General features: G+C 40.4%; 1 protein-coding gene across 5 annotated transcripts in view; it reads left to right on the forward strand.

Annotated features, from left to right (window-relative positions):
• Positions 1-19,318, forward strand: part of ARNTL (aryl hydrocarbon receptor nuclear translocator like) — a 46,026-nt gene that overhangs the window by 7,676 nt on the left and 19,032 nt on the right. For 2 of the 5 annotated variants that reach the window (XM_042882187.1, XM_042882190.1), the window contains exons 1-3: positions 13,057-13,230; positions 15,724-15,847; positions 17,128-17,275. In XM_042882187.1, the coding sequence (XP_042738121.1) occupies positions 17,136-17,275 (140 nt within the window). In that variant the 5' untranslated portion in view covers positions 13,057-13,230; positions 15,724-15,847; positions 17,128-17,135. Of the gene's footprint in view, positions 1-13,056; positions 13,231-15,723; positions 15,848-17,127; positions 17,276-17,994; positions 18,605-19,318 lie in introns of those variants that run through there. The other 3 variants (XM_042882189.1, XM_042882188.1, XM_042882191.1) reach the window with 2 other exon arrangements.

Consider the following 19,318-nt stretch of genomic DNA (forward strand, 5'->3'; position numbering starts at 1 on the left):
TGTAGATGTGGCACTGAGGGAAGTGGTTTAGTTGGCATAGTGGTGATGAGTTGGCACTTGGACTAGATGATCATAGAGGTCTTTTCCAGCCTTGATGATTCTATGATTCTATCTCCATACTTGCATTTTGTCCCTCTTCTCTGTGCTGGCACGCATTTGAGCACATATACTGACTGGGGAAATCTGATTTGGCTCGAAGGTAGCTCCTCACCCCACCCAAAGACTGATCTGAGATTACTCAGTTCATTGATACTGTACCTTGTGGCTTCAGAAACACTTGTGCCTTTGTAGGCTAGGAGATGGCGCAGTTCTCCAAGTGAGTGGGCCTGAAGGTCAGGTGCGATGAGCGCTGACTATGAGGAGTGCTGTTTTATGTATGTTACACTACAACCTTGGTGTAAAAGAAGAGCAGCTGTGACAGAATATTTTTTGCATTAAGCCATGTTGGTTCATCTCCTACATGAAATGGAATGTGTTATCAAAAAATCAGAAGTCTGGTTTTGATACTGATAACTAGAAGCCAAAAAAATGAAGAGGTTTTTACTTTTATCTCTGGAGCTAAGTGGTGGAGCCTTGCACTGCTCTGCCATTAAATAAATATTTTTGTAATGAGAAATAGTAATTCAGCTCAACCTCTGACTGTTTTGCCTTTCCCCTAACTGGCTCTCATTCTTCTGGGTTTTCAGATGAACAAATATAGAAATGTTTAAGATACACAAATCTCTCAGGAGCTCGTTCACCACAATCGCATGACTCTACCGGTGCTGAATACTTGTGTGTCCAAGTTGTTGTCAAACTGGTAATTTATTTAAAAATGACAGAGATCCAGCAATGTCTCTAGTTAGGCTTGCCAGGCAATCTGGAGGAAATGTAATATAGGAATGGGACTAAAATGAGGATGATTTTCTTTTTGTCCAAGATGATGCATGATTTGGACCTCAGCACGCTAACTGTACACACCTCTGTGCCCTTTGGGGATGGGGAGCTGTCTGCTTTGATAAAAAAATTTCTGGGGTGGCAGCTTAAGAATGATTCTCCAACTTGGCACAGATCTCGTCTTGCTATCACTTCATCTCTATACTCTGCTTTCTGGAAGCCACGCTCTCTAAAACTTCCTCAGGCTTCCATTTAAATAAATACTCTTAATGAAACTATGAAATAGCCCTGCAAAAGAATTATAAATTGAAAACCTGTTTTCTGTAGGGCTGTGATGTACACTTTTTAAAAAAAGATTTACTACCATTTTTGAATTTAATTTTGAATGTAAATGGAAACTACAGAAACTTTACGTCGCGTCAGCAGGCAATGAGAGAATCTGTGCCCACTACTTAAATTAGTGACTTTTTTTTTTCATTCCTTGGGCATGTGAGCACTAGTAAACACCAAGTAGTGAACATCTCGGAAAGAAGCTGGGCCAAAAAAACCCGCCATTCAACAATAAAGCAAGGAAAAAATGCCAACTGATTAGAGACCTAACTGACACTGTATAATACTGGAGACCTTCTCTCTCTGGGTGAACTGATCATTATCTACCCTTGCAAGACTTTTGAGGTTCCCTTGAACACTTGTTAACCTAGGAGAGTACCAGCTGCTTTTCAGGCAAAATAAATGTGCCTTTTGGAGCAGGATTCTCTCATGCGAGAGTACTTGAGCCTCCATGAATTAGTTTCTGGTGTGCTGAAAAACTTGTTTAATCGACTTGCTTTGGCACAGCTTTCAGATGCATACTTTTCACTTTTTTAAAACAAATATTCCATCAACTGACTTGTCTTCCTCTTTTAAGATATTTCTGTGGCTTGCTAATTCTCTCTAGCCCTAAACATACTGGATTGATGGTGTTCCCTGGCAAACGTGGACAAGTACTGGTTTCTGTTATTTGTGAGTGAAAACCATTCTTCTGTTTTGCTGCTAACTTCTGTTTGGTGACTTCAAGAGGCGTGGTGACTGCTCTCTTAACTGGTCTCTGATTTTATTTAAACGTACGTATATGTATTTTCTTCTCTGGAAGTTGCTTGTGTGTGGTTGTTCTGTCTCTTTTCTCTCAGTTCTGTGAGCACTTTGCTTCTGTTGGTGAATTCTTCATGCAGATGTTTTGGAATGATGGTGTGGTGGCACCCAAGTCAGGGCATAATATTGGTGCAAGTTCTCAAGTGTGCCTGTAGAAGCAGCTGGCAAGTGAGTTTCAGAGATATCCAGGAAGCAGATGAAGATCTTTCAGGGAGGAACCTAAATGGACTAGCAGGTTTCTACTTCAGAAGAAACATTAGAGATAAATACATTTATTTTTCATTTCAAAGTGTAATTGCATGTTGTAGTGAAGCACCATAGTTCTCTGCCTTCAGATAAAATGTAGCATATCCTTTTTAACTCCTCCCAGTGATCTAATTTAGCTGAGTCTTTTTTTTTTGGCATGCAAGTTTCTCTTAAATCATCCTGAAGTTTCCACACATCTTTCCAAAAATGCACTCATCAGAATCATTTCCACATCTGATCTAATCACTGTCTTCCACTCTTAAAAAAGTGTGGCCAATTAGTTCCTGCTGGCTGCCTCTATTGCTCTTTGCTTGTCTTTGTAGTTTTCATATTTCTACTTCGCAGTATGTAAACATCAGATATCTCAGTAAAATTATATTCTAACATTTTTACATATCATCCTAATACAGAACAGTATTTCTTAAACCCTACTGTATAGTGTTTATACAGACTCTTTCAGGACTCTGCTCCTATGTAAAGGGATTTGTTTTAACTTGGATGTTGATAAAAAGAGTCTTCTATGAAAAGAGTAAACTTACTCAAAGCAGCATTTCACAAACAAAATAAGTACCGTTTTTCAGATTCTCCTTCATATCTCTATTACACTATGGGCTTTGTAGACCTATTCTTGCTGAACATCCGTCTAGAAATTAAGCCTTGTATTCTCACATTCAGATCTTGGTCTGCCGTAGCAAGCACTGTATACCTTTGCTGGTTAGCTCGTCATCTCTTCTTCTCCTGTGTACAATGCTGGTACTTGTTTGGCTCCCTGAATCGTCTTACTGTGATGTATTCAAAATTATAGATTATCTTGGGGTTTTTTGAGAGGTTTAGTCTAAATCTCTTTTGGGGTTAGGTAGAAGAGCACCAGCTGAAAGGTGAAGCTAGGGGGTTAATATCTGTTGCAGTCACACTCTCAGTAACAAAGGTTGGAATGCTTAGATTTGCAACTTCTAATAAAAAATGTAAGAGTTGTGTTGCATGAATCCCTCAGAGAGAGGTCTGTGCTGCACTGCTTAATCTCCATGTAGTCGCATATTAAATAAACTTGTTAACTGGTTCATATAATATATGAATATATAATATTACTCTGTTCAGGATCCTTAGTAATCCTTAGCTGGTGGAAAATGCTCTTACTCGTGAGAGAGCCAAGTGGAACAGGTTGGTGTGCTTAATTATCACTCCCAATAGCCTATGTTGTTTGATAAGATGTTGCCTAAGAAATGCATACACCATTTCTATCTAGTTGCCAAGCAGTTTTATGTTTGTGTATTACACTTAGAATATGTAGCCTGTCTCAGAAAGCTTGTCTTGTTGAGGTGACTGGGACAATTTTATTGATAGACTGTTCCCAGTGAAGTGTTACAGGGAAGTGGACAAATTAAGGTGACTTAATCTCCTTAAGTGTGATATGAAATTTGTCTTAACTTTAATACTCTCCTATATTTCAGGAAGTGTTTATAGAAAACTGAAGAGTTCTCAAGGGATGAATTGTGTTTTGCAAATACAGCCTTACAGTAGGAAATTAAAGAAACACAATTGAGTTTAGTTAAAGGAAGAAAAAGCAATTCCTGGAATTTGTCTTTGGTTGATGACCTGGTAGAGTTACCTGGAAAGACATAATGGAATGAGTGTCAGTAGCTGTAGGTGATCTACTCAAATACAGACAGAAAAGCTGAAGTTGTGAAGAAGAGGAAGAAGAAGAGGAACTGAGCTTTGAAACAGCTAAGATGGGAGGAGGGTAATAGATTCTTGCAAGCTATCAGCTAATGAGGGATATCTTTCTAAAAATGAACTTTGGCCCGAATTACAGCATATCAGTTTGTTTTATAAAATAGCAAATGAGGTTGTTTGTGTCCTACTGCAAAGGAGACTGGAATACATGATCATGAAAGGAAACAAATCTGAGGAAATTGACAGGGAATGTTAAGATAAAACATACGTACTTTTCTCTCAGCTGCTATGTTTGTAAGCAGAAGGGAGCTGAGGAGGACACAGCTTTAACCAGGCTGTAAATGAGAGGGAGGCCAAGGAAGACCTGTAGCAGAAAAGAACATCTATGAGGGCTCTTGTAAACTTTTTACAAGGCAACTTCTAGTTAGAAGGGTAAAAATAGAAGTAAACAAAACCCTTCAGAACTAGCTGAAGGAGCTCTAGCAGATATCCTTAAAAGCATTCCAGTGGAGCGCCAGATGGGTGATTGAGGCAAAAATACATACAATAAGGGTATATACGTCTCTAGTGAAGTGGGGACAAACTAAAACACAAGATTCTAGATCATATGCTAAAGTGAACATTGCAGAAAAGTAAACTTCTGAAAAAAGGCAGAAATGTGTCCAGTGAGTAGTAGGCAATCTTCTGAAGGACGGCATTCTTTTCTATTCTAAGCACTTCTGTTCTGTTTTCTGCACTCGTTATTAATAGGGTTCCTTATTTCACTGGCCCCTTTGGCCCCCTTATAAGAGAATCATGAGCTGTAGTCAATGATTTGAAATTTCAGTTAATAATGCTGGCAAGAGTTCAGTGAAGAACTGTGTAGTAACTGAGGGCTTAGCTTAGTTAAGAATGGGATGGCCATGCTGAGTGATTGGTTTGTGCCTAATGACTTCTAACGTGGGTCCCTTCTACTTGATATTCATTGATATGATGCTGATAACTGTTAGCTGACTTCAGCCTGACCTAGGAAAGCTTTTTGTGAACTTTGTATGCTTTACATTTTCCATGAGCTCACCTTACCCTTTATGGGAAACCACATGAACTTTCAGCCTTCATATTATTTGGTGAGGAGTTCCCATTGCCTTCCACCTTGTGTGTGTGAAGAGCAGCATTGTTTTTGGGCTGTCAACCAAGCTTTGTCTGTCACTGTGACATCGGATGATTTTGTAGATCTTGGTCTTGTCAGTTTTCTAAGCTGAAGCACTATTGTGCTTCAATATTGTTCCCTATATAAAACCAATGCCTATCTTTTTTCTAACTGAGTGAAACTGGAAAGTTTTCTATTTTCTAATAGATTTAATTGCTGTAGGTTTACTGGATGGTATCCAAGTCATCCTCCGTACTGTTCAGTAGCTGTAAATAATTATGAGCATTAGTAAGTGGTAACTAAGGGACTGCACTATTAACATTTGGCACAAGCCTTCCTGCAGAAATAACATCATCTAAACCCACTTAAACTTTCTGTGAAGGAATTTGGACTGCCTGGTGTGCCTTCGTAGGTCCTACGGGATTGGGCTGTGGACACTGTGGAATATTTTATTCTGGAATACAGCAATGAGTTGGAGGAACTGCTTGCAGCTGTTAATTGGGCATCTGCTTTCTCTATGTGTTATCCCTTCTTTGTCTCAGGGGATGGAGCTGCTGCTCCTTGGGGTAGGTTCATAGGTGTGAACAACAGCAACTGAAAAACAAACAAGAAAATGACACAGTGATTTATTAATTTATTTTTTCTAAACAAACTTTCGTTCTCCTCTACCCATTTTTGCTGTTGGTAGGATTATTTTTGTTTTTTAATGTGCATGATGTCTGCGTAGTGTAGGGACCCTAATCAGTGAATTCCTGATGTTCCCTGATCGTTACCTGCTTTTATGAAGGGCTGCCTTGATTTGGTAGTGTGAGACTGTTCTACATACAACAGCCATTTAAAAATGCTTTTTCAGTTCTGGTTGTAATGCAAAAGTATGCATTCAAACTTAACCATTACTTTAAAACAGAAATTGGAGGCTTTAAACCCTGCCTGGAAAAATACAAGTCTTAGATGTATCTCTGGCAACTGAATGTTGCTTCTTCCCAACATCAGCATTAATGTACAGACGCACATGAAAGGAATGTGGTCCGTCAGCAATTTCTGCCAAGGTCTTTCCTATTGCCTTTATGCCTTCCACCGGAAAATAAAATTTGTACTCTCACTAAAGCAATGAATACAGAGTGGCGAGGAAGCTAGCATGTCTGTATCTTCATAACTTGTCATTCACAAAGGGAAAAGCTCCTGAAGCAGTCTCAGTGCAGGTGTGGATTAGTAGAAGGTTTGGGCAACCTTGCCTTGCTCCAACTGTGCAGGGATTTACATATGAAAACAAATCCTGCTGTGAGTAAGCTGCAAATGGGATTAAAGCATATAGCACGGGTATTTTAACAGATCACTGCTGTTGAAATTGACAGTTCTGCCCTTCCTATCTCCTGGCCTGTCTCACCCCTGGCTTTGCAAGAGTTCAGGGTATCACCCAATGTTTCAGTGAGATGGTGCAGCTCGCTAAACTTACTGAAGCCTGTGCTTACTGCCAAGCTGTTTTTCAGCCTGATGAGCAGATAGATTCGGCATGTTGTGCAGAAAGGCTCTGGGGACTGTGCAAAAGCTGTACCAGGGGACTGAAGGGAAATGTGGAGGGAGAGTGACAAAGAAGAGAAGGAAGGAGTGATCCACCCTTACGTGGCAGTAAGATGTTAGGTTAGCTGTTCTGTAAGACTGCTGTGAAGTTTTTGTTATCTCATGTTTATCCTGGGCTAGACAGGTAACAACTTTTTCCAACCTGTATAGCTTTTAACAAAGTAGTCACCACTCTGGGCATCATCATAGAAAACAAGACACATTCTGCTTGATTTGCTCATCTGAGTCATGCTTTGAGTGGTGTGGTATTTGAAGCTTGAGAAGCTGAACTTTCCTGATTGCTGGCTTGAGTGAGATGCATGCTGTAGAGTGCCTGGCATTCACCTCAGTGATGTGTCCCATTGCAAAGGAATTCCAATTTATCCAAGCAAGAGAGAAGGAAACACAAAAAGGTGGTGCTGGAAGGAGGCAGCCTAGATTGTATCATTTACCCATCCAGTATATGGCGTGATGATACATCTAGCTTTATTTCTAATGTCCTGTTAAAGCACTTTTAATTGTCATTTTGGCTTCTCAGCCACTTGAATCCAATGGAAGATGAGAAGAAGCTGCCCTGCAGTCGTGCTTGCCCTGTGCTGTGGCAGCAGTGCTCTTGGTTGGGCAGCTGAACAGGCAGCTTTCAGTACAACCGTTCTGCTTCGGATGCACTGTACCAGTGTTAGTGCTGGCCCTTGGGAGGTGCTGGGAACTTGCCCTACTTCTCAGTGCTCACTGTCACTGCGCTTCGAAACTGCTTTTTGTGAATCTCTCTGAAGAGTGGAGTGTTGGATAATTCCACAGTATGAGCTATCCTAACTTTGAAATGCTGCCTTTCTCAGTGTTAGCAGCAGATCACTTAAAAAATGGAACTTTAGGCACATGGGAGGCAATTATTTTTGAAGCATGGAGCAAGGCTGGAAAATGGTATGCCTATTTTTTTTTTTTTTTTTTTATGGTCACATCTTTGCATGTTTTCCAGAAGACGTGCAAGTGCTGAATTGTGGTGGTATCTCAGTTTTTGCTATTTGGATATGGATTTTGCTTGTGAACTGTGTGATTTCAAAATGAAACTGGTAGGCTTATCATTTATGTTAGTGTTTCCTGTTACTCCACATAAATCAAAGGGACTCAAGATAGAAGAAGGTGGGGCTATTTGCATGAGTGAGCGTGTGGATGGGGAGTAATTTTTTTAAAAATGGGATTTGGAATGACCTGCTTTGGCAGCGGGGTTGGACTCAATGATCTCTGGAGGTCCCTTCCAACACCTACGATTCTGTGATTTTGTGAATAATTCTAAATTGTAGATTTCTCTATTTCCACACATGATAATATAATGTAATATTAGACATGGTGTTGCATGTTTTCCTGCAGTTTTTTTCCCTTTGGAAGCTACATACTCAGGCACTTCACAAAAAGCCTTGATGCCTTCCTATCCTGAAAACAGTGGGAGAACAAAAAGGAAGCTGAGCCTCTAATATAGTACTGAGGAAGTCAGAAGGAAGAAATATTGATGTTCGTATGAATCTGGCATATATATATATGTTTGACAGCTGATTTTGCTTAAAGCTAAGTTAAAAAAAGCTTTTAATAAACGAGTGGGGAAAAACAGACCTCAGAGATGTGTGTGCTGGAGCAAGCAGCTGAGTGGGAAATATCCTCAGCTTGGTTTCAGGCAGGCTGAGAATATCTTGCTTTTCCCATGGCTTTCTTTAGGACCAAAAGGAAACTGACAGCCTGTCAGCTTTTCTTTGTCAGGCTGGCAGGGTGCTGAAAGCAGGGAGGGTTTCTTCCAGTCACAGATGGAATTTAGAAGGACCAAAAAGCCTGTGACAAAGCTGGAAATGAATGTGTAAGGTATAAATATAACACGTGTCTACTCTCCTTTTAGTGATATTTGGCCCTTTTGTTTCTGTGCTTCATTGCCTGAAGATACAACCTGTTTGGTTGAGACCTGTTCTTTTCCATTAGTTCCTATTTGTTTGGCAGTAGATCACTACAGGAAAGGTCTTGTGCGTGCCTGGTGCATTTATGTTTGTAGTAATAATAATGTGAGTGAAGAACAGAATCAGTTGTAAGCAGTGTGTGTAACAGTACTTGGACCAGGTAATCCAAACCAAAAGCAGATGCAAGAAACTGGGTTTGTCACCTTAATGAGCTTGAAGTGTGTAGAATGCTAAAAGAAGTGTGTAGCAGTTCAGCCTGTTAAACTGAAAAATGGCTGACATCCCTGAATGCATGAACTTTAAAAATCAAGAAGAAGAAATATTACATTATATTATATTACTATAATATTATAGTCACTCAAGAACACGAATGTATTGTCTAATTTTGGTGCTAATAATTCTCCAGTATGAAGAAAAAAGAAGAAAATGAGAACCTGGCAAAAGCACACAGCCATATTGTGAGATTGGAAACTGGGGCAGCTAACAGAGTGCTGTAATGGTGCTTTGCCACTATAGAGGCTCTGCAGGACACCCTTCAGAAGACATATTTCTTAGAACTTTGCATTAAAGGATTTTGCTTCCTTACCAGAGACAACTTTAGAGATGATGCACTGCAGGCAGAATAGTTGCCAAACTGAGGATGCAAGAGCTTGGCATAGCCACGGGAAGGAGAATTTCAACTTGCTCAGAGCGTATCAAGGACATTGTAATAGTTAAAATGAGCAGTTGGGCTTTGTGATATTTTTAAGCTCTAAATTAAAAGGCATATATTTAACTGTCTGAAATGCAGTGTATTCGGTTTGTGTAGATGAAGAGTGAAGACATCCTTGAAACTTGTGCCTAAAGCATTTCTCTTCAGCAAACCAGCTGTTTGTAGGAGTGAGATGAAATCTTAAAACAGAAAGCTGCATCTCTTGGACTGTAAGTGCAAACCAGACATTCTCAGTTGTGTGTTAAAGATGCACTGGTTTGTAAATTCCCACTGCTTGTGTAAACATGGGAAGTGAGTTGAGTAGCTTACGTACTTGTCTTACATGCTTCTCCTGCTGTGGAAATGTCGGTCCAGGCTGTGTGCAATCTTCCTGAGGAAGACTTTCTGGTTGTTCAAAAAATTCCACTTTGAAGTTGACTGCGCACTGCAGCACGAGAGATTTTGTTGACAGTTCAGAAGTAATGTGTACCATTCGGGAGACTTCACAGAGCCTCTGCCTCCTCAGCTGGGAGATTGTTTGGTGTATTTGCGCTTTATTCCCCCAAAAGATTCTGATCAAAACTCACTAAACTACTACAGAAATCAGCAGTGGCTTTGATTAGGTTGTTATGTAAATGGTATTTATTTTGGATAATTAATTTTCCTACCTGATAGGATGGGTTTCTGTCAGTCTTTCAGCTTCCAACATCCCTTGGATGGCTTAGGGTTGATAAAAAAACAAGGGTTGCACCCAGTGGTTGTGGAACAGTATGTCTTCACTCACTGGAGTGAGTACCAAGCTTAGTAACCCAGTTTGACAACTTTCACAGTGACTGGGGGAGCAGATTTTTATCCTTTAACTCTGCATGGGTCTGTCACTACTAGCAGAGTCATGAATTTTGGCATCTAAAGAGTGAATGACCAGAATCAGATATCCAGCCCAAAGGGCATAAAGCTTCTGTTGTCTATTAATTTTAGATCTTTTTTTCTTCTTTTTCCCTCTAATACTGAAACTGTAATACTTCATTCCTTCCCACACAGACACAAAATCATCTGAAGGATCAGAATAATTTAATATTAAACTCTACATCTTAATGTAGGTTTTTGTGAACTCTGTCAGCATTTAACACCGGTGGGTCCAGTTTTCAAGTATAAAATACAGCTGTTTCCTTCTTTAACCTACGCTGGAGAAATTCTGGGGTGCTAAGCATTGTCTTAAGTTGGTTTTGGTTTAAGGAAATAGAAACACTTCTGATCTCAAGCTCAGTCATTTTCCTGCAAATAGCTGTTTTTAGAATAACTGTTTTTTGTAACTGTGTCCACATCCATTGAAGTCAAACTGGAGATTTTGGTGATCAAGGTCTGTTGAAATAAGGCATCCAAAGGCTTACACGTAATCAGACTTTCAATAATGATGGTAAACTAGTAAGCTTTGCTGTACCACACTTCTAGCTGGAATTCACTGAACTGGTAGAGAGGCAGATGGCCATGTGTGAGGTCCTGAGAGCTCCTGTGGCTGAGGGCTGCTTACTCTGGATGCCGCTGCTGAGAACAATACAGTCTCCAGCCCTAGCAGCTGATGTGCAGGAATGTACACAACCTTTTTGCTATGTCACTACAGTACATGCTACTGGAACCTATTAAGGAGGGAAAATACTTCAGCCATAGCACGGACAGTCCAGTTTCACTCTAAGCAGGTTTGATTCCTGGAAGGAGCACGGGTGGAATATGGTTTTGCTTTTTTGTTGTTGTTGTGAAAGTGGTCCATATCTCTATCAGTCTTGAAGCAGGCATTTGTCTTTTGCACTTAAAGAAAAACATGAGCTAGGTGTTTGTTTGCTTGTTTAAATCTGTAGATCTTGGAAGTCCTGGGGGACACCTTGTTGAGTTAGCAGCCAAGAGCCCTTGCAAATGAGAAGGCCACCAGCATCCTGGGCTGTATTAGGAAGTGTGTTACCAGCAGGTTGAGGAGATTGTGCCTTCCACTTTGCTCAGTACTGATGAGATACTTCTGGGGTATGGATCCAGTTCTGAACTCCTTATCGCATGAGTAAATTATTTTAGTTACTGCTTATTCTAGGCTTTGGAGCACCAGAGAAGTCCTTCATCAAGAAAGCTGGAAGTAAAAACTATTTCCCTTTTTAAACAATGAGAGATAGGATCTGAGGCTGAACTGAGAGTCTCAGTGCTTCTATGGACAGGATAAACTCAGGATGTTGTCCTGTGGCTCCATTATCATTATGACAGCCTAGAAAACTCCTCAGGTGATGCCATGGTGTGACTGAGTTTTCTCAGAGACATTAGTGATGAACAAACCTGCTTAGGTACAGGAGGGTGTGTGGAGACCATGTTGATCTGTTGAGAAAATGTCTTTTAATTAACTTTCCAGAGCTGAAGGATGTTCTTTGTGCCTGTGGAGTTTTTCTTCTGTGTATTGAAGGCTTTATTTTTTTTTCCTTAGGTCAAAATGATACATCTTGTAGCTCTGTGGCTGGTTTAAATTCATGGGATGCCCCCCTCCAGCCTGTACCTTTTTTCTTAGGAAAGACAGGGGGCAGCTGTTAGGGCAGTAAATCACTTGAGCACCCTAAAGCTGTGCCTCTGCCTTTGCAGAGCTGGGGCTGCTCGTGCAGCCTGCCTTGTGCAGGTCTGTGTTGTAGCAGCTGGTAATGTGAGGTGTGCACCAGGCTGTGTGTGTGCCAGAAGGATGGGCTAGAAACACCAGCTTGGATAGGGAAGAGTTCCAAAACTCAGATGTGGTTTGTGGGCTGCCAGAGGCTGGGGAACACGGTGTTGAGTGAGTAAAAGGATGGCCTCAGCAAGCAAAACACACAGATCACGGCTCTGCTGTGAGATGTGGGATGATGCCACAGGGCATTTTACCATCTGGGAGTGCAGGGCGTTCCTGCAAACGTTATTAAGGAAGTTCAGGGAGCACGAATGTGACACTGAAACAAAACCGTATCAATCTGTTGGACAAATAGGAGGTGTTCTGGCAGGTGCTCCTTAAGGACCGAAGGAAAAGGAAAATATCACTGCTTTAGTTCAAACATCTTCCTTTGAACCATACAGACTATTTCCTAATGAAGATTCTGCTGTAGGAACTGCTTGTCACATGGGGCAGTTGTGCCCGTGTGCACGTGATGCCTCTGGGAGCAGCTCGGGGACACCACAGTGCGTGTGCTGCTGAGCAGACCTCTGCCACCATTAGATGGGGTGCGCGCATCTGGGGCACTGTGCATCTACAGCACGGCTGGGAGAAATACAGAGTGGAGAGAACAAATCCTGTCGTGCTTCTTCCTGGTTCGTACTGTGACAGCTGCCTTCTGTGGTGGAGTACTGCTGTGAAGGGGAGAAAGCTTTCCTTACTGTAGCTGCATGTTTTTGGTTCAAGTCATTATGCATAGGGACTGTAAGCGTCTTCTTAATTATCTCTGAAGGAAACTACACAATACTTTTCCTCTGTCATTGTGAAATCGTGCTTTAAGATGTGACACACTTCTGATTCACAAAGTTAAGAATTACATTTCTCTTAAAATAAGTGAAAAATGCATTGTGTGCTAGAGATAGCTGAGTCTTGCCCAGGGGTAATTGAAACTCATGGCGCTTGTGTAAAGAGGTCTTGACTCTCAGATGGGTGCTTGGCAGACTTGGTTGACCTACTTTAGCTCTGACCTTGATTTGCTCAGAGGTGTTTATGTACTCATGATCAGCTTTCCTGCGTGATTAAGCTAGTCACATGACTGCTAACTTTTTTTTTTTTTCCTTTTAAAGGGATGAACAGTAAGATATGATTTCATTGCCTCCTTTTACAAGGGGTTAGACAAAAGAGATTGCACGCACGAGAGGGAAATCCTCAAGGAAGTGGTCTGAAATGGGCTGTGGAGAGAAGTTCTTGTGCGGCACAATGACAAAATGTAATCAGGAAGTGGCCTACATGGCATTTGTTCAAGTAGGTTCTTGGAGTACTTTCTCAGCGGGTAAGGTTCATAAACGGGAGATTTGGGCTTTGCTTGTGTTTATGGATAATTATTGTGTTGCTTTTCATAGAGGTTTTGTTTTGTTTTCTTTTGTTTTATCCATTGAAAAACTAGCATTTTGAGGCTGAAAAACTCAAATATTCCCTTTTCAAGAAGTTTGTAAAAAGCCCTGACACAGATTACTTCTCTGAGTTGCTGCCTGTTGGTTACAGTGGGACATGATGGCTTTTGCTCTGATCCTTGTGTTGACTCTTTGTAACTTTAATCCTCATCTCGAGAGATGGCTGTGATTTTCAATTCCCACAATGCTGATGTGTAGGGCTATGGTTGCTAGAACTGAGACAAACATTTAGGACGTGGCAGAGAAAGGGCTGATATGTAAGAATTGAAGAGTTCTGGTTTTTTGAATGTAGTTTTTCTCTGTTTAAATGGCTAATGCACCTCAAAGTAACTGCTTTGGAACTTCTGTTTTGTTATGAACAAATATTTTTGCATTAAAGTACATCAGTGCCAGTGTTGTGGTTTTTTTTAAGCATTCTTCAGTAGAACTGTGTTAAATTTAAAATAGGTATTTTCTTCTGCTTTCTTTCTTAATTCCAGCATGTCCCACCCTGCTGTCAGGTCATCATTAGTGGTCAGTGAGATTATATTAAACAGTAAAAAGTGGTTTTAACAACTGTGCTCACATACAGAGGTGGTCAGGAGCTTTTGAGTTTTAAAGGTGGATGCTAGGGTCAGAAATTTTGGGGAGTACTTGTTTCTAGTAGATGCATTATCCACTGCTCAGGGGTTTGCATTAGATTCCAAGACCAAATCATGGATGCACGTTAGCCAGGCAACGTATAGCTGTAGCTACCTTCTGCACCTGACTGAGGTTGAGGATAACATTTCTACATCTGAAACAAGAGCAGAGAAATGATGAGTGACTGTGGCTTTACTGGAGGGTTGTGTGTTAATCTGCAGTAATCTCATAAACCATAGTAACATAGTTGAGTTGATACTTGTTGAACTGCTTGAGTAGGAGAGACAAAGTAGACAACTAGGAGAAGGCTGATTTAAAATGAAAGTGAAGTCTGGTCTACAGGTAGTTGTATTAGTGTGTGTGAGAGCCTTCTTGTAAGTTGTGGTTATGGAGTTGATGGCAATTCATAATTTGCTTAAAACTTGTGATATTTTAGCATTTTGTCAATGTCTTCCTGGTGCCAGCTGGCCTCTTAACTTACCTGTACCAGTATGCCCACACATTCATAAAGACCTGACTCCTTTTTCATTTTTGAGAACAGGCCACTGAGGGGCTGTCCAATGAGATGCATGGTGAGCCCTCAGAAGCAGTCTGGAAAGTCTGCTTCTACAGCAGCAGTCTTGTGCTCACAAGCTAGTGATACAAAAGTCATGATTTGCCTGACCTGAAATTTAAGCACTTTGATCCCAAGCAATTACAGTTGCTACTGTAATAGGACTAATGAGTTTCAGTTATTTAATTCTGAATTTGTTGTTCTGGCAGAGCTGAAAAAAGTGATGCTAGTATTTTGTGGAGCTTCTGTTAGCTTCTAACTCTTAACATGTTTATGTATATATATGGGATTCAATAGAATTGGTTATAAAGTGGCCTCATTGATGGAATATTAGTTTTTAGGCTTGAGAACTTCTGCAGGTGTCATAGGAACTTGCTCATCTGTGTTCTTGGGAAGTTCTGCTTGCATCGCAAGTTGGATGCAGTGATTGCGCATATCAACCAGCAAGGAGTATATTCAGAAGACTTGCAAAAGCTTTTGCAAGAGGCAGTCCTAGAATGGTTTTCACATCTCACGTAGTGAGTTTTTCATGAAAAAAGTGAGTTTTGTGGCAGGAATCTAGGAAGGAAGAATCATCTACAGTCCATCTTCTGTCTTCGCAATGTCATTGAGGGACACATCTAAGGGCTTGCGTTTCCAGTATGGGATGTGAATTTTATTTAAAGCTTGAAGCCTGCAGAATAAGACAAGAAGTTTAACCATTCTTGCTTTGGGAAATGCCAAGTGCTGCTGGAAGGGAAAATAAAATCATAAGCCCAGCCAAAATTATCTTAAGGCTATGGCTACCTTAACATTAAAACAGCTTTTCTCTGCAGTGTAACAGCAGTTTGACTTATTTTGCAAGCGTCTGACAACAAATGCTTTCAGATCTGATGATATGAGTGGAGAAGGCTTATGTGATTAGCTGCAAAAACCAAAGAGAGATAAAGAAGGCTCAAAGGAAATGATGCTGGGAATTTCCTTCCATTCCAGTACTTGGTCTGCTGGAAATGACATCTAAACCTTCTGAAAATGAATGAAGCTCCTGTGCTTTATAAGGAAATGAATATTCTACTCTTGAGTAGATGAGACATTGTATTTCTCACTTAAAGCATCTGTTTGCTGCTGTAAAAAAATGTCCAAGCCAGATGTTGTAAACAAACTGGCCCTGAAGGCATTTTTTACATTTCTTACGGTTGCTGCTTTTCTTTCCATTCAGGTTTTTGAGAGTACCTGACTAACAGACTATGAGGCATGAAAAAGTTTTAAGGTGTTCAACTGCTTCAGGCTGAGCATCCTCTTCTTCTTCCAGGTGGATTTAGGCTTCCAAGAAAAGCTTTCAGGTAAAATCTTTTTGCTTCACAACTGATGGCATTCAGTAATGGATAAGCTTTTCACAATGTTTCTTTCAGCTATGTGATGTTTGCAATCTAGAGGTTTATATTGTGTACTTTCTAGATGAAAAATGCACATTACATTCTTCTGTATTTTTAACTACTTGTCTTAGACCTTCCCTGGGTTATTAGGGTTTTTGAGGGGAGGGGTATGCTTTGGTGGAGGTATTTATTTAATTCATTCATTTTGTATCAAAATCTTTGGAATTCTGTTCCATAAAATTTAGAGGAAGTAGAACTCTCAAACCTTATGGACTTGAAGAATATGGTCTTCAAATGAAGGAGAGAGGCGTGAAAATTGGTTTTCCCACTAAGCAGAAGAAAGAACTTATTCTTTACTTCTGTTAGGTTGCAGCAGTTCACTGGGCAGTAAACACAAGAGTAAACCTTTAGTTAAAAGTCATGTTGACAATGGGTGGAGAAGCAGGGTGGAGAGAAGCCGCTCTGCATGTCACTTCTTGATGAGCAAATATGGATACATAGAATGTACTCAGTGCTCACACCTGAAAATACAAAGGACAAGTCTTTAATCTTGCCCTTCATATTGATGCATGTTTGTTTTCCGCTGGAGGAGGAAAAAAGTGGAACCATAAGATTCCAGGCCCAGAGTGATTCTCCTCCCCCTCTGCTCTGCCGTGGTGAGGCCACATCCAGGGTGCTGTGTCCATTTCTGTGCTCTCCAGTTCAAGAAAGACATGGAAATTCTGGACGGAATCCAGTGGAGAGCTATAGGGATGCTTAGGGGCCTGGAACTTAGCCCTTTTGAGGAAAGGCTGAGACATCTGGGACTGTTCTGCCTGGAGTGCAGGAGGTTCCATGAGCATGAGAGGGAACTTCGTTTCTTTGGAGGTGACAGAGCACTGGCACATGCTGCCCAGAGAGCTTGTGGAGTCTTCTCCTTCTCTGGAGATATTAAAAACCTGCCTGAATGCTTTTCTGTGTAACCTACTTTGGGGAACCTGCTTTAGCAGGGAAGTTGGGCTAAATAATCTCCAGGGATCCCTTCCAACCCATTGTGATTCTGTAGCTCATGTGGGATATTTAATACACCAGTAGCTGAAAGAAAGAGAAAAAGCCTATGTCTGTTTATGGCAAAAGCAAATAATGTAATTTTTGCAATTTTAAGTATATTAAATTGGAGATTTGTTCTGTGGGTGTATGCATGTGTCTTTAAAATATGTAAATTTATGTTTATTAATAGTTACTTTTTTTTTTTGTTGCAACATTAGACAATCCAATGGCAGACCAAAGGATGGACATTTCCTCTACAATTAGTGACTTTATGTCACCAGACCCTGCTGAATTGATTTCCAGTTCCCTTAGCACTTCAGGAGTGGATTGTAATCGGAAAAGGAAGGGAAGCTCTACTGATTATCAGTAAGTTGGATTTCTCTCAATTTGATAATGCTGAAAAGCAGTTGCAATGGAACAGTATAATTAGAGAGATAAAATAACCTTAACCTTTTCTTGACAACCTGTTGTTTAAAGGCCGTAACAAAGAAAAAAGCTACCATGCACTAAAAGGAAAGTTCATTATTTAGTAATAAGAATAAGGCCTTCATCTCAGTGCAGCTGGAATTGAGGGCTATTGAACGAGGTAAGGCTCAGGAAAGAAACCTTTGCGTAATGAGGAAAAAAAAAAAAATTGATGAAATATATGATGTGAAGGTTGATTATGTTGACCACATACATAGGAAGCAGAACGTCTGGCCAGCAGAAGGGAAGCTAATAATTAATTAGAAAGCAAAAGCAAAACTAGGAATAGTTCCTTCTTTTCACCAATTTTTTGCATTTTCAGTCATTTCCTGTCAGTGTGCTGCCAAACTTTGCCTGATGGGGAGCTATTTTGGTCTCCCAGTTGAATATGAGTCTGGGGAGTCTCTGGTTTGCTGCAGTAGGACTGCCTTGTGTTTTATCAAGTGACTTAATCTTGTATTGCTCTCCGGTTGCAAACTATTATTCCTGGTAGAATAAAGATTTGTTTCTTGTGGATTGGTGGTAGTATGTTGTCATTTCAAGAAAGCTGCTTCTCTTGAAGGGATGCTTGCTACTAATAAAGCTTAGAGGCACCATCTAAGCCATACCTTCTGTCTTAGGGCAGGTATTTGAAACAGAAAGAAATCACACCAACTGTGCTTTAGAATGGTGAAAGTTGCAGTAATGTGTGCCATGTTTCCAACTGTGTAATGTCTTCTGCTCTAAGTACACCAAGACCAACGTGCTTACTGTAAGTCACTATGCAAACTTCATGTCAATTGTAACTACAAAGCCTAGCTGCAGGGTAACCCTTGGATAGGCCCCTTCCATTATTAACACAGCTACATAATCCATTTCTATGTAACTTGGCACAGATTTTATCATTGTGGGCCTTCTCACAGTTGGCAGTTCCTTCTATGTTAATCTGTGCTGAGGATGCCAATTAAGAATTCTGTTCCCTGTGCATGGAGATAATTTTTAGGAGAAGTTAGGTGCAATACTAATTACTGTGTACAGACCACGAGTGTACTGCATACATAGCTTCTGTAGTATAAGTTTAGTCTTCTTGAAAAGTACATGATTCCCTCTAGTTGAATTGACTCCTACAAAACTCAATGAAAAGCCTCAATCTTACCAACTTCCTCTTCTCTAGAAAGGATTTCTCCATCTTTATACTTCTGAGTAGGAAGCATTGCTCAAGTCCTCTTTTCCAAAAGACAGCTTGCTCTTGTAAGTTCTAATTCTGCCCTTTAGGTTGTGTGTGCATTTTATTAAATATGTGAAATGCTGTTTCCTTGAGTCAGTTTATAACAGCTGTCATTGTACAGAGTTCATGTTTTGTTGCAAAGAAAATGGTGACTAGTGAATATTCCTATTTGTAAGTAGAATTTAAGGTAGAATTCCTTGATCCCTCTTTCTATGTGTATGTATGTATAAATGTTCAAGAATTGCTACTGTTCAACTTTTGCTGCCTATACAGTTATTTATTTGTTTTTATATAAATGGTGTGTGTCCAGTTTTACTCTTCATTTACCAATGAATTCAGGATGTGAGGAACAACCTGACTGTCTCAGTGTGCATTCACTCGTCAAATACAAGCAAGCTTATTGATCAACAACAATTCCAACTTTCCATGCCAGGTTCCTTTCAATCTTTCTGCTGCTCCTTCACCATTGAAATTCCTCTTCAGCACACTGATATAATTCCAGCTAGAGTTATCTGTTCTCTATTACAGCGTGTTTTAGTCAAATGCTGGAATCCAGGGCTTCATGCACAGGTCTATGAACACGTACTTTCTGTTGTTGGCAGTAGTGTTTTAAGTTGGAACAATATTGATAAGAAATGACAGTATCCTGAAGCATTTGTAAATTACCCTGTAGCCACTATAAAAGTCTCTTCCATATCTTGTTTTGCCACAAGAAGCATCTTGTAGCTCAAAGTGGC

This window comes from Lagopus leucura, unplaced genomic scaffold (genome assembly GCF_019238085.1).
Source record: "Lagopus leucura isolate 7727_CA_CO unplaced genomic scaffold, USGS_WTPT01 Super-Scaffold_100033, whole genome shotgun sequence".
In the NCBI taxonomy this organism is placed as follows: domain Eukaryota; kingdom Metazoa; phylum Chordata; class Aves; order Galliformes; family Phasianidae; genus Lagopus; species Lagopus leucura.